Below are 15,010 nucleotides of genomic sequence, written 5' to 3'. Positions count from 1 at the left end.
TCAAGTTAAATAGTACCTGCACTTGTTTTTCCCCCATGGAAAGCACTGGCTATATGCAAGCCCATGCCATGCTCATTACCGTTGTCAGTGGCCAGAAAGGTGGCCTCGTAGATGTCGTCCTTGATGTAGGCAGACTCGCGGTCCAGCACCGCGGTGGTGACGATCTGCCCATTGGTGGAATTGATGCGGAGCCAGTTGGCCGGGTCTGAGAGCTTGGAGTATCTGAGGAGAGAGCAGAGAACACCAGTCATACAATCCCTCGGGATCAAGCGCCTCCCTCCCTCAGGTCTCTGGAGGTGTGGCCTTCGACGTTCTTCTTTGAGAAAAAAAAACACATTGTTGATAAGGATAAAACAGCCAGAGCTACCAACCTCTCCCACGGTTCAATGGGACATAACGAATACATTAAAAGAACTCAGGCCTAGAGGGTTCCTAAACCACTGTATGTAGTTTGTGTTGGTCGCTTTAAGAAGCAAACTATTGTTTGGATTGGGTGGATGCAATACTGCCTCAACAGAAACTGAGCCTCCGAGAGCAAGAGCCAGACGAGAGGTGATGAGGAAGATGCTATTCAGTGGGTCAAACAGGACCTCGGAGGAGGTCAGGCAGTGTGTTCTGCCTGACGGCCTCCGCCCTGGCTGACATCACCGACATAGGATGTATTGTTATGCTATTTTAGTTGTGAAGCGCACATACCCAAAAGCTTCTTGGCGCTGGAGAAGCACATCACCCGTGGGCTACCAGGATTAAACAGAAGGAAAGGAAGGTTTTAGGGCACACATCAATGGAGTAAATTGGGTTCAGGGTAAAAGTCAGTGGGTCCGCGGTTTTCAGTCCACAAAGGCCATTTTCGTTCTGAGGAGCGAAATATGAAGGAGACGACAGGATCTTGGAGGACTTACCGGCCAATGGGAGATCAGTTTCTTTGCCAATAAGTAGATTGGTTTCTTTTGCACGTCTTTATGCAAAGTTGTGAGAGCTGTCCAACATTTTCCTACTCGGGGCCCGCCCCATGGCTTCACGCAGCCTAAGCCTGTCGGACATGAGTCTCCTTGATACCCCCTCACATCACCTGCCATGTGGGCTGCTTAACTTTACCCAACTCTGGGTCATTTAACATCACCCTCCCTGGACCAGTATGACTTTAACTTCTCCAGGGCCCGTGTTAGTCTTCTTTCCAGATCCTACCGGTGTACGGACCAACTAGTAGTACAATTATAGGACTTCATGTGTTCCTCACTAACCAGTTGACGGGTTCTTGGTTTGAGGCGGAATGATGGGCCTCATTTCTCCTCGACTCTACTGGGTACTAGTGAGGAGCAAAGGCACCCTAACACTGGAAATGCCATTTGACACTGAAAAGGCACATTTGAGGCACATTGTTTAGGTTTCAGCACCAGAATCTCTTCTTGGTTATGAAATGAACTTCCATGTACACAAACAAAAGTGCTAATTATTAAGAAATCAACTTCTCTATCGAGTGACAAAACATACATGGAGGTGCTGCAGGAGGGGATAAATATACAAATAAACAGGGAAGGGGTGGAGGTCACCTAGGGCTTGCTGAATGGGGCCAAAGAACATCACCAAGGTTACAGCATAGACCGACTGAGTGCAGGGCTTGGCCAAAAGCCAAGCCTGGCACTGAAAACTGAGGGGCATATCTGAAGGTCCACAGACATCCTGAACGCTGGCAGACAGGTAGGCGGATTAGCAGGGCCATGCGCTGGGTCCCATCTCAGAAAAGCAGCTGGAATGGAGCTTCAAATCTTCAAAACAACCAAGTCCCATGCAGGTCAAAACAAAGTAAGTTTGAGTTGGTAACCTCAGGCCAAGACATCTAAACAGAGCAAGACATTTGGCTAGAATCGAATTCCTTTTTAGGATCAGACTTTTCGGTGCCAGTCTGTCAGGGGAGACTGCACGTTTTCTGTCTTTCAGCACGAATTAGGCACACAACCCCTGTTACGATTGGATCTGGATGTGTATTCCAGCCACTGAGACAGAGGGAGGGAAGATACTACTTACCCTTCAGCACTGAGGGTGGGATAAAGAAAGTCCATGTGACGGGTTACAGGGGTGTTTGGATTTTACACGTTGGCATTTATAGATGTTGCCCCTTTGGTACACACATGCCGGTGCCCCATAGTCTAGAAATAAGACCACCTTCGAGTGTCTTCTTAAGAGGGATCAGGGGAGTTAACCACTCGGGGGAACTATTTTGAAAGATGTACAGCGTTATGTTTAGCCATCTCCCACCAGCAGTCAAGGAGCTTGCTTATGAAATAGAGGACAATGTGCCTGGGGTCCCCCCCCCCCCCTCGATTAGTAATCACCTGACCTGCCAAATAGGACAATTTGCAGGAGGAAAATCATGCCATTGGAAGACATTTGGTAGCAACATCTTTGTCCCTGAGCCGGCCTGACCTCCTGCTAGAGGACCATCTTGGCCGCCCTCTCCACCTCGCAAGAGCTCATTAGACACCACCCCACTCACAGTCGATCTCATGTTACAACCTCTTGCACGTCTGGTCTCAAGTCTGTCTCATGTTGGCTCCCTTAATTAAGGGTGGGCGTAGTTCGCGAAGTAGCGCTACGCGAAGTGCACTTCGCACTACGCGAACTTCACGTAGCACTACGCGAGCTGCGTAGTAGCATGTTCGCACTGTGCAAGATGCGTTTTCAATGATTGCACAGTGCGGACAAGCATCCGGCACTATGCAAGCATTGAAAACGGCATCTTGCACAGTGCGAGCTGTAGTTTTCTGCTGCTCGAGTAGATTATTACTCGAACGGCAGCTTTCTCAACGCGAACAGGTAGTTTCTCATTGAGAGCGGTCGCGAGCATGCGCAACCGCTCACAATGAGAAACCTGACCTCCTCGCGTTGAGAATCTCGCCGGGATGTCATTTTGCTTGCTCGCGGTCGCAAACATGACGTTCAGGACCGCGAACAAGCAAAAAATGACCGCTGCACTACGCTACGCTGCACTACACGTTCGCACTGTGCTACGTGCAGCTCGCGTAGTGCGAAGTTGCAAAAACTTCGCAAACTCCGCGAGCGTAGCGTAGTGCTTTGCCCAGGGTTACTTAATACCTGCCGGATGCTACCACATTTCGGGACCATCTAACATGAGCACGGTCAAAGCCTGTCTGACGCTACCCACCGGAGGGCCTGCTGCATGAAGCGATCGGGGTCCACAGCATAGAAGGTGCTCAGCACTTTGCCCACGGGCTCCCCTTCGTAGTGCTTGATAGGGTCGTATCTGCTCGGGAAGGTGGGCGCCTCGTTGATGTCCAAGACGGAGATGGTGACTCGGGCTGTGGACTGGTCGGACATCTGTATCCCACTGGCCAGCTGCGCCTGGTTGCTCACCATGACATTCAGCGTGAATATCTTACTTGACTCGTAGTCCACCGCCTAAAGAGAAAAGAGACGAGTATTAGACAGGACAAGGCCCAGCTCAGGTTATCTCCCTGATGTGCGCCCATGCGACGAGGACTGGACGAGTGTAGGGTCCCGCCTGGTTCCTGCATCAATGCTACCGTATAGTGTAAGAACCTGGGGACGAGCAGGACCAGGGAGGTTCATGTGTTGGGATCAGTCAAGGTATGTGCAGTTACTGCAGCAGGCTTGGGAACTCTTAGGTGAGGTGGGAGTTTCTTTGGGGTCCTGGTCAAAGGGTTTGTAGACCTCTCCTCTCTCTCTGGGAAGTAAAGCCTTGGAGGGCTTCAGTGTTTGTACCCACTGGATCTACGCACTGCCGTAAATGTGGAGGTAGTTCCACGTCCGCCAGGTGTGCGTGGCAGACAGAACTACCTTTCTTTCAATACTGGTGGCTGTGGAGGCTCAGATCTGCCTTTGAGGGGTGGTGATGGTGCAGAGGTGGACAGGCTTAAGGAAGCAGCCATGGAGAAAATGGCTTTATGTTCTTAGAAATGAAGCAGGGCTCTAAGGAATTGACACAGAGGGTTTTACATACAGTAATAAACACACTCATCTCATGAACTTTGTAGCATCTTGTAAAGGCTATACAGGGCGCTATGTGCTGATGAAATGCAGGTCAACATTTGAACTCACTGTGGTGAGGGACATAGGCCCAGATCTCTTTTTACTGCACTCTGGAGGTGTGGGCAAGATTAGCAACTTCTTATCCACTGGTTGGAGAACTTTTTTGAATCATGCTGCATAATGTCCATTTAATTATACAGGGCCTCTGGCAGAGCTAGTCACTGGGCGAAACCAAACTCGGCGCGCCCACTCACTTCTTCTCTTTAATTGTCTTGAACATTTGGGAGAAATGGGTGGAAGGTGAGGGGAGCCCTACAGTAAGGAGCGCCATGGAAAGAAAACCAAACAAAAAGCAGACAAGGGAGCGTGAGCCTCCAGAAAAAGTATTTAAACATCATTTTCTTTGTATTTTAGTTCTAGAGACTTCTGCAGAAAGCTTCAGCACTACTCTGGAGATCAGCGGCGTGGGCCCAGCTAGCACATGTGGCAAAGCCTTGCACATAGACTATAGCCGCCCTGACGTCCAGACGGAAGACGTCTCCGTGAGGCCACGTGGCTCCTGGAGAGCGCGCGGCGATGGCCGAGCAGTGAGCGCGCGCCTCGATGTCTGAGGAAGAGCAATGTTCCCGCCTCGGTCGGTAATTATTGAGAGGGCAGTGGTTGACTATATATCACTCAAACAATTATTAGGCGGGATCGCACACCTTCGTATATTTAATGAGCCCTCCGCCATCATTTATTAATTTGGAAAGTCTGCCCATTCCCCGGGGTGCGGATTTTAATGCTCTGCATATGGATTGATTTCAGAGATAAAACCTTCTGGGTTAGGAAGGAGACGGCAAGGACTGCATTCAAATCATCCCTGGGCCAGCTGCCATGCGTCCCGCCAAAAGCTGCGGGCGGCTCATGGTGTTAGAGGGGACTGGTTCCCGGAGAGTTGGCTCGAGCTACGCCCTGGAGCTGGTAACCTCGGGGGTGGTGGGTAGAGCATCAGACGGGCCCACCTGGAAACATTTATCGCACAGTAAGAGGAGGCTGGAACTAGAGATGGGGGCGGGAACTAGAGATGGGGGCGGGGCTTTCAGGTCATCACAGCTTGTTACCTTGAAAGAGCACTGGAGGGGGAGGCGCTTTGAGAGAGGGTCACCACTTTTACCTGGGCCAAAACACACAGGGGCTTGTGTGTGACTTGTGGAGGATGTGAACTCTCTACAGGACATGAGCACACAGCCTCCTATAAGGAGCTGGAAATGCACTGTGTAATGGGGAGTGTTGCAGATCACCTGGTGCTCACAGAGTGATATTGGCTTTTCAACAGGTGACTGTGTGACGTGTGCCAATATTGCGTGGAACTGTGTGGGTTTTCATGTGCGCAGCACGATTAAACAAGGAAAATAATGCCAGGTCAAGCATCCACTGAAACACCAAACATAGACAAGATTATCTGACGCACAATGGGCCCTCCATGACTTCATAGATATGTTCCAATATCCCAACAGTAGCCCCTCGCTAGCTTCTTCTGCCCCTCGCTAGCTTCTTCTTTGCCTCTGCAAAGCTAGGGAATGGGCAAGCCGTAGAAACGACAGAGTGCAAGCAAAGCTCTTAAAACATACTACTGCCTTCCTGACTTCCAAGACCAGTGTCACAAGGGTGACACCAATGGTGTATAAGGCAAGGACAAGGGTAGCTGTTGCTATCTTTGGTGGCCCCTAATTCACAAACACAGGTCCCATGCGTTGCCAGGGTTCAATGACTAACACAGAGGGATTACACTCTGATGTGGATTCCTTGGGCCCTGGACATAGGGAACCAAGTCCCACTTCAGTGACTAACTCAGTGGGTTTACAGCTTCAAGTGGACCTCTTGATCTCTCAGCATTCGGATTCAGGGGCATATTTATCACGGTTTTGCATCGCCCTTGCACCACCCAAGGGCTTGCAAGGGCAACGCAAAGCCTAAATGAGATTCATCAAGCCACACAAGGCCATTTTGCGTGGTTCTGAGTGGCTTGATAAATCGAGAGTAACGTAAGGCAGCATAAATAGTAGCCTTGCGTTACTCTGCAGCAGAGGAGTACTGTGAGAGGAGCATGTGTGTCTCTAAGCATCCACCCATGGTTTCTGATACATTCCCAAATTTACCAAACTTGGTAGAACTGGGAATGTGTGAGAGTGGCATGCTTCCCCACCAGAGGTGCAACAAGGAGAAATATCCTTATTTATCCTTGTGGTTTCTTCTTTCTAAAGAGGAAAATGCCTCTGAGGATTATTTTTTTGCGGGAAGGTGTGCCTTCCTGCAAAAAAAACAATCCTGCCTGTAACATGATGCAAGTGTGCCTGCGTTGATGCTGGGCAGCCAGTAGTGCGCCAGCACTAGTAAAAGACAGGAATGCGCCATAAAATGGTAAATGAGGCACCTTCCTGCCCTTTCCCTGAGCGCAGCAAGGTGTTTGCTGCGTTGCACTGTGTGAAAGAATAATACATCTGCTCCTCAATCTACACCTCAATGACACACTCAGAGGCTTAACCTATGCGGATCCCTCGTGCGCTCTGGCTAGGCACTCAAACTGCAACTCAGTGAAAACTCAGCTGGATTATACCCCTCAAGTCGATACCTTGGTAGCACTGCATAGGGATGCAAGCTACACCTCAATGACAAACATGAAAGGGCTCCATTATGTGGACCCCTTATGTAGGCACCCTTGCGCCATGGTGCAAGGACACCTGTGTTTCGGGCAGGATTATTTTGTGCAATAAGGTATCCCTTCATGCACAAAAACATTCCTTAGAGACCTATTCCTCTTCTGCAGCTCAAATGGAAAGAGGAAGTAACAAGGAAAAACGAAGACATTTCTCCTTGTTACGCATCTCTCGGGTAGGCGCATCATTTTAGCACAAACTCAGTTTTACTGCCTTTGGTAAATCTGGGTTTCTGTCAAAATACATGGATGAAAGCATAGGAACACCTGTGCTTCCCCATGTAATGACTACCCGAAGCTGTGTAACGCAATGCAGCGCTAGGCTCTCCGTTACATTCCTTAAAAAAAAAAAATTACATAGCCACACAAGGCAGCCCTTGTGTGGCTTTGTAAATATCGACTAGCATTTTGCGTCATACCTGCCACAAAAATTGTTACAACCATGACAGAAAAAAATAATAAGGCTGGGCCTCATGCTAAACCCCACAATCACAAACCAAGGGGGATTAAACACCTGAGGCTCTTTGGTCACTATATTAAGATGCACAGGTGACACTGCACAGTTGATGCCCACTGGCTGGGCATACGTCTCGATTTCCTCACCATCTTGTGCAGATGGGATGATGTTACTCAACAGTCATGGACGGCTCCTTTTGGCACATACAAGGGCTGATTTGAACACACATGTTAATGGTCTATAATGGAAAACACGTGCTGGAGGATGGACTGTGGAAAGGCCGGACACCCAGAGGGTAAGATAGACCTTTATTGTGCTGTTGACGCCAACGCCGCCATGCGGCCCCTGCCTCGCCAGGAATCCTCAACATTCCCCAACACAACATTTCAAACACCTACAGAGACACAACATACCTCTCTTCCTTAAAAGGTAAAAGAAACAAAATACCCCAATGTCAAAATTTAGTGATGTCCATACTAAAGGAACTGAGTAACATTACATTCATGGGCCACAAACGTTGCGCTTACGTATACGGTGGGCAATAGGAAGAGAACCTCAAACCTAGTGCTAAAGAGATAACAGAACAAATGATAAATTACATTAAATAACAAGCTTTAAATTTAATAGGAAAGGACTTGGCTTGCACTGTTTCTTCATAATGGCCTTAATCAGGCACAGCCATTTCCTCCCCAATCAAGCTCTTCTGCACATGACCAGACCTGGAGTTTGCAACTATCACCAACATGCTCTTGTTCCACACTTTCCCATTCTCCAACACAACAACATGGTCCCTGACTTCTTTTACCCTAATCAGTGCAGAAAATCTTGAAAAACCCCTTATCACATGACATGGATTTGTTATCCTCACCCAGTCTCTGAGTTTAACTGGAACTATTCAGCATGATTTACCTACAGTACTGTATTTTCCGTGCACCACCCCTTGTACATCCAATACATGCCCAACTTTGGCAGCGCCCAACACTTTCTCGCCCATCCATTCTTTGCTCAACCTCGAGCCTGCCACCCTTCCTCTTAACAGAGGAAAAGGTGGTACTCCTGAGCTAATTTGAGGCGTAGATCTAACAGCCGACAACATGTTCCAAACCGCCACCTTCCCCTGTAAGCCATTCACCAGTGCCAACTGTAATTGATACTGAATTGGGCGATTAAACCCTTCTTCCAATCCATTGCTCCAAGAGTGATACAATGAAATTCTGATATGTTTCGTTCCAGCAACTTTTAAAAACTCGCACATCTCTCTCAGCACCAGCTGGGTTCCATTGTCTGTTACCAATTGCTCAGAATAACCTTCCCGTACAAATATATCCTGCAAAAATTCTTTAACCACCGTTGAATTCAAATTGTCAACAATCCTTACTTCAGGCCACTTGAACATGTAGTCCACAAGAATAAACATATACTTAGGGCTACGGCCTATCACCCCAAACAGTCCTGAGATGTCAAACGCTAACTTGCTCCATGACACACTGGGACATTCAACAGCGGTAATGGCACTAGGAACAGTTACCTGCATTTTGTCTCTCAGGATGCATTCATAACCTTCCCTCTCACAGTGTGCAACATCTTTCTGTACCCCGACCACCAAAAACCTTCCCTCACACTGTGCTTCATGGCACATGTGCCCACATGACCTTCATGGGCAAGGTTCAAGAGCTAATTACTCAGACCAAGTGGAACCACTAGAAGTTCACACCTGTGTAACCATCCATAATGAACCAGTCTTCTGACACTCTCCAAAAAGGGACAATACAAACATGAATGTCATTGGAAGTTGGCCAACTCCCAGCTAAATATTTCGTCACATTCTGCATTACCGTATCACTCTTGACAGCTTCTCTACATTAATCCTATGACAGTGCCTTACTCAAGTCAACCTGGTATCCATAGAACACACAAATTACACCTCATCCCCATAATGTTCCTCATCATCAACTTGGTCCACCAAAGGCAACCTTGATTAGAAATCTGTAGCAAAACTGAGTACTCCTGCAATTTGTACCAGAATTCTTGTAATCAATACTGCCACTTGATGATACACGTCATCGCTCTCCCCTCACAACTTGTCCTGAATAAATCTACCAAAGGTTTATGGTCTGTGCGCTACACAAATTCATTACCCCACACAAATGTTCCGAAGTAGTGACCTCCCCACCACATTCCAAGGTCTTCCTTTTCAATTGTGTAATATGTATGCTCTCAACAACATATAGCTCTTGACGCGAACACAACTATCTCCTCACTCCCACTGCTCCTCTTCTGCATTAACAAAGACCACAATCTATGATTACTAGCATCGGTGGTAATAATGCACAAATCAGTAGTGTCAAAAGACGTAAGGGAACCAACAGAAACAATTTCACGCTTGATGGAATTAAATGCTTCCTCACAATCACTACTCCAATCATATGTAACATTCTTTTTTTCAGTAATGAACGTAAACAGACCGTTTTCATAGTAAAATTGTTCACACATTGACATATTATTCAACTGGTCCTTATTCCTGGGACAAGGTGCATCTTCAATTGCTTTTAAAATCTTAATTGTAGATTCTATTCCTTTGTTGTATATGTGATGGCCCAAATAATCTACTCCAGTTTGACTAAACTTACACTTGTCCTTCCTGATTGTTAATCCACTTTTCTTGATGAAATTGAGTACACCCTTCACTCTCACATCATGTTCCTCCTGATCCTTGCCATAGATGAGAATGTCATCTTTGATATACAATATTTCGGACATTCCCTTGAGCAAACTTCCCATCAGTTGTTAAAACACAGCAGATCCAGACGCAAGTCCTAAATGGTATGTGTTTATAATGATATGCTCCTTCCAGTGTCACAAATGATGTGAGGTGCTTTGAATCTCTCTTGACTCCACCTGATGGTAAGACACAGACATATCAAGGTATGTAAAGAACTTTGCTCCTTTCAATGCTGGGCAGTAGTTACAGATCCACACAAATATTGGAGTTGAAATCCTGCAGATCGACACACAACCTCAAGGACTTGTATGCCTTGTGTGCCAAAACCACAGGAGATAGCCATTCAGAACCCTAAATAGGCTCAATTATACCCTGGGCGCACAATGTATCCATTTCGGCTTTTAATTCCTTTCTCAATGTTAGAGGTACTTTACCTACTTTATCTACTACGGGCAAGCATTCTCCTTCAAAATGATTCTATGTTGGAAACCTCTTAACTTTCCCAATTCATCAGTAAATACGTCCAGATACAAACTAACCTAATTACTCTCATTCACTTGACTCGCACAAGTACCAACATAGTTTCTGCCTAGTTACCACCGGGTCAGGGTCATTAGGATCCAGAAGTGTGTTCAAATCACAATGCTCATCCCAACCCAACAACTTGGATCTATTCCTGGCCACATCAATCCCACCCTCTGTCACACAAACCTTAACACTCAATTAGTCTCCGAACATTCCCAAAACGTTCATTCTTTTTTCACCATACACAAACATTTTAATATAAGACCCCTGAAGTTGACCATTAGGAAACTTCATAAATTCTTCTTCCCCAATCTAGGTGTAAGGAGACCCACGATCTGCCATCACCCTTATTACTTTCCCATTGATGGAAATGTATAAATGAAGTGGTTTCTTTTGCTAGGAGTTTATTATGGATCCCACTCTCACAACATCCACAACACTAGCATCACCACCAGGCGTATGCGTCACGGTCAAGATGGCTGCCACATCAACACTCATGCTTCACTCTTCACAGCCGATTGACTACCATAATGGCCTCCCACACAGCATACGTCACCTGTGACAAAGGCATTAGTGTCGCACCACCTAGGGCAATAACAGCTCCTGAGTTGGCCTAACATTGGTACAATACTCTGCTTCATCAAGCTGAATCACTCCACCAGCAAGCATGTACTCCACCAAGGGCTTCACTGCTGCTCCTTATGTTCTTTATCTTGGAATTCACTACCATGCCACCAACACCGTGGATGCACCCCCACCCGAGCATAAACTGATGAAATGGGTTGGTGGCAACAGCGCTCGTTGCCACTGAGAAGGTTAAACACTGTGGTACAGATTTACAAGCCCCCTGCGCCACCAGTACATCACTTTTCGTGATGTACTGGTGGCGCAGGGGCCTCCTCCATATTTACAAGGACAGGAAAAGCCACCCTGCGTGACTGTTCCTCTCCTTGTAAATAACGCCCCTTCAAATACAGCACTTTGCGTTGAAGGGGCCTTCCATGGGTGTTCCCACGCAACATCCATGGAACAAGACACATCTCCAGATTTACGAGAAATGGTAAATCTGGGGATGTGTCTGAATGCTACGCCACCCTAGAGGTGGCGTAGCGAGGCACAACCAGGAGAAATGTTTTTGTTTTCATTTCTCCTTGTTTTTTCCTCTTTTAACACCTTCAATGCTAGAGGTATTTTCACAAGGTGCAAAGTCTCTTACATCCCATTGTTCATGACGAGCTCAGCTCGTCATGAGCACACGAGCAGTGTACTGCATGACGAGCTAAGCTCGTCATGAGCATGGAAGGGGTTAATGTGTGCTTCATTCTACAGCATAAATTGAAAGAGGAAAAGGCCTGTAGTGATTGTTTTTGTATGTATGTATGTATGGCATACTTGTTAAGCGCGACTGTCACCCGGCGGGTATCCTGGCGCTGTGATCTTTCAAGGTCTGTACACACAAAGCATTACTGTGACGGCAGGCTACAATGTCCTTGGAAAAAGAAAGGTTTTTAATCCCTTTTTAAAAGAGGAGAAATCTCCTGAGCTTCGGAGGGACAGTGGCAGCGCATTCCATGCCCTAGATGCAGTGTAGCCAAAAGAACGGCCACCCATCCGTATTCTCCGGATCTTAGGGACTGTCACTAAGTAAGCCGAGGCAGAACGAAGAGATCCGGTGGGGGTATACCAGCGGAACAGTTCCTGCAGGGAAGTCGGACCCAAACCCTGGAGAGCCCGAAAGACCAAGCACAGGGCCTTAAACTCAACACGCTGGGGAATGGGTAACCAATGAAGATCCCTGAGTGCGGCTGAAGAGGAATCAAGGCGCCGCCGGGAGAGTGCCAGATTTGCAGCAAAGTTTTGGACCCGCTGAAGTTTGCCCAGCAAGATGTGCAGGAAGGTGCCCCTTCCTCCACAAAAAAAATCTCCCCACGACGCAGGCAAGGGTGTCTGCGCCAGCGCATGGCTGCAGGTTGTGCGCCAGCACAGGGGGAAGCACAGAGATGCGACATATTCTTGTAAATATGTCGCATCCCTATGCTTTGGTAGTGCCGCAGCGTGGCGCAGCCACAGGGCTTGGGGTGCCACGCCTTCCTTGTAGATCTGCCCCCAAGTGTGTAAGAGAGACTTTTATTGAGCTGTCAACATCAACACCCCAGGCAGCAACTGCCGTGCCAGCAATCCTCACCAACTCAACATTCCCCAGCACTCCAAACACCCACGAGACCCAACAGACTGCTACTCTGACAGACCATGTAATAAATCCAGTGGTGAAGAAGGGTTGTCTCTAGAAGTTTCACTGCATTTTATGGAGTGACGAAAAAAATGGCCAGTTATATATTCTCACTCCAAAATGTGTTGATGGCATTTCTGAAAGAGGCACATATTGCTAAAGTAAAGATATACAGAAGCCACACCTCCTTACCTTTAAAATCATATATATTATCTCAATAAATGAAACACTGAAACACCCAGCGACAAGATTAATCCTAGCAGACCCATCAAAAAAAAAAAAAAAAAATATATATATATATATATATATATGTATATATATGTATATATATATATATATATATATGTATATATATATATATATATATATATATGTATGCACCTTTGGGCTGCCGTCGGCGCTGTAAGGACATAATAAGGGCAGACTGTGAACTATGGAGATGGCGCTAACAATAGAATCCATGACATAACGCAGAGCCGAGGAGTAGGTAATACTCCTTAGTGAGCCAAAGGTCATCATTTATATTTGTCATATTACTTGGGATTTCCTCTGTCTGGACTAGGCAAGAACTGGAGGCCCACCTGGACTTCAAGATCGTCTTTGGGGACCTAGGGCAGCACTGTCGTAGTATCTGCGAAACCCAGCTTCACTGCCAGACAGTGGGACCCAAGTTTGGGATCTGTCCACCTCTTTCCAATCCCAGCGGCATGGTTCCCCGGCTCACACATGAACAAGAACTGATCAACAGATTGAGTAGTTGGAACGATAGACTTTTTTATGACAAATCCTGTATCATTTACAGAGTTAGCTCAACTCCCGGAGGATGGGGGCCTCAGGGACTCGAGCGCGTGAATGCTGAACCCTGTTCAGGAGATGCTCGTTGACTGAGCGAGCGGCCTCCCAAGTGGAAAAAGAATCCACAAGAAAAATATTCATCAATCTGATCATTTAAGGTTGAGCAGTGATCCACCGGCGCTTACATCTCATCAATACATAAAATATGTGCACTCCACAGGAAGGGAGGAAGCACAGCTATCCCTCCTGCTTCCGTGGGTGCACAGGGAAAGAGAAGCGTGCACAGATGAAAGCGTCCTGCGTTCTCTGCCAATGGTGGAATCATAGTGTGACCATCTCCAGTGCAAGAAGCCCTGGGGGCGATGGGGTGAGTATGGGGGAGACTGACAGAGAACTGCTGGATTTGCAATTAAAACTTTAAATATATACTTTGGCTATTAAAACAGTTGGAATGTCGTGTGCTTCCTCTTATATATCGCATTTGAGGAATAAGGTGAGGTTCACAGGCGGCTGAAGCCTTAAGAGGGTGAGCACCGCATCACGGCACTGCCTCCAGTGGAGTGTGTGCAATGTGATGAAGCCACTGCTGCTGTTTCCACAGAATTCTGTTGTGTGCTTTACAGTACAGGACACATGTAATGTGTGAAATGTAAGGAGAAATACAAATAAAAACATTTCTCCTACTTTGCGCACACCTCAAGGAAGTGTTATTTTCAATGTTGAGCCTGGTGCAACGATTTTAGTAGATCGGACTGGGTGTCAAGGACCATGGCTGAATGAGCAGGAACATCCGAATACCACCTGTGGAACACCCACTTGATGCACAGTAGTACAAGTGCCACTTGCGTTAAGAAAAAGGGCACTTTTCCAGTGCAAAAGGAGATTTGAGCTGTACACCGGTGCATAGGCCCAGCTCCTCCCTGGACTCATTTTTGACCGGTCCTCCGACCAGTCAAAGCCTTTGCAGACCCAGGTCCAGCGCCTCGAGGAACCTGCCTTATTTCTCTCCCACTCGCTCTCTCTCTCCCACCCTTATGCCTCTCTCTCAACTCTCTCTGAGCTTTTTCTCTCACTCAGTGGAGAAACACAGGCCCCTGCATCCCCCGCGGTGCAGGGGGCCCCCTCAGCACAGTACTCAGGCCTGAGCGCTCCAGATACAATCCGGAGTGGGGGCCCCCTCCATGTACATTGCAGGGGGACCTTAAACTTTCGTTACGCCACTGCTCTCACTCTTTTTTGACCTTTTGTGCCATCATTCACAGTCTCAAATTAACCATTTTTTGTGTCACTTTTCCTCTCACTCTCTTTGTGACCTTCCTGTGCTGCTTTTTCACTCACTCTTTTGGGACCTTATGTGCCCTTTCTTTCTCACTCTTTCTTATCCGGTCAGTGCTCTGCTCCTCTACTTTGTTGGCTGTGTACGCTTTCTCTGACTGTGTGTCCCTTACTGCACACACCTTTCCTGCCCTGTCTGCGCACCGCCTCCTTACATGGTCCTCGTGCCTCTCACCCCTACCCAGTCTCCTCTTCAGCACCGCCCAGCGCTCCTCCCTCATCCCAAAACCTACCAAC

General features: G+C 47.4%; 1 protein-coding gene across 1 annotated transcript in view; it reads right to left on the bottom strand.

Annotated features, from left to right (window-relative positions):
- Positions 1-15,010, bottom strand: part of CDH4 (cadherin 4) — a 748,299-nt gene that overhangs the window by 97,421 nt on the left and 635,868 nt on the right. The window contains exons 8-9 of the mRNA XM_078651582.1: positions 3,167-3,420; positions 80-222 (exon numbers count right to left, since the gene is read on the bottom strand). Coding sequence (XP_078507708.1) covers positions 80-222; positions 3,167-3,420 — 397 coding nt within the window. The remainder of the gene's footprint in view (positions 1-79; positions 223-3,166; positions 3,421-15,010) is intronic.

This window comes from Lissotriton helveticus, chromosome 7 (genome assembly GCF_964261635.1).
Source record: "Lissotriton helveticus chromosome 7, aLisHel1.1, whole genome shotgun sequence".
Taxonomy (NCBI): Eukaryota; Metazoa; Chordata; class Amphibia; order Caudata; family Salamandridae; genus Lissotriton; species Lissotriton helveticus.
The sequence above is the reverse complement of the archived record's forward strand: the minus strand, read 5'-3'. Positions and strand labels throughout refer to the sequence as shown.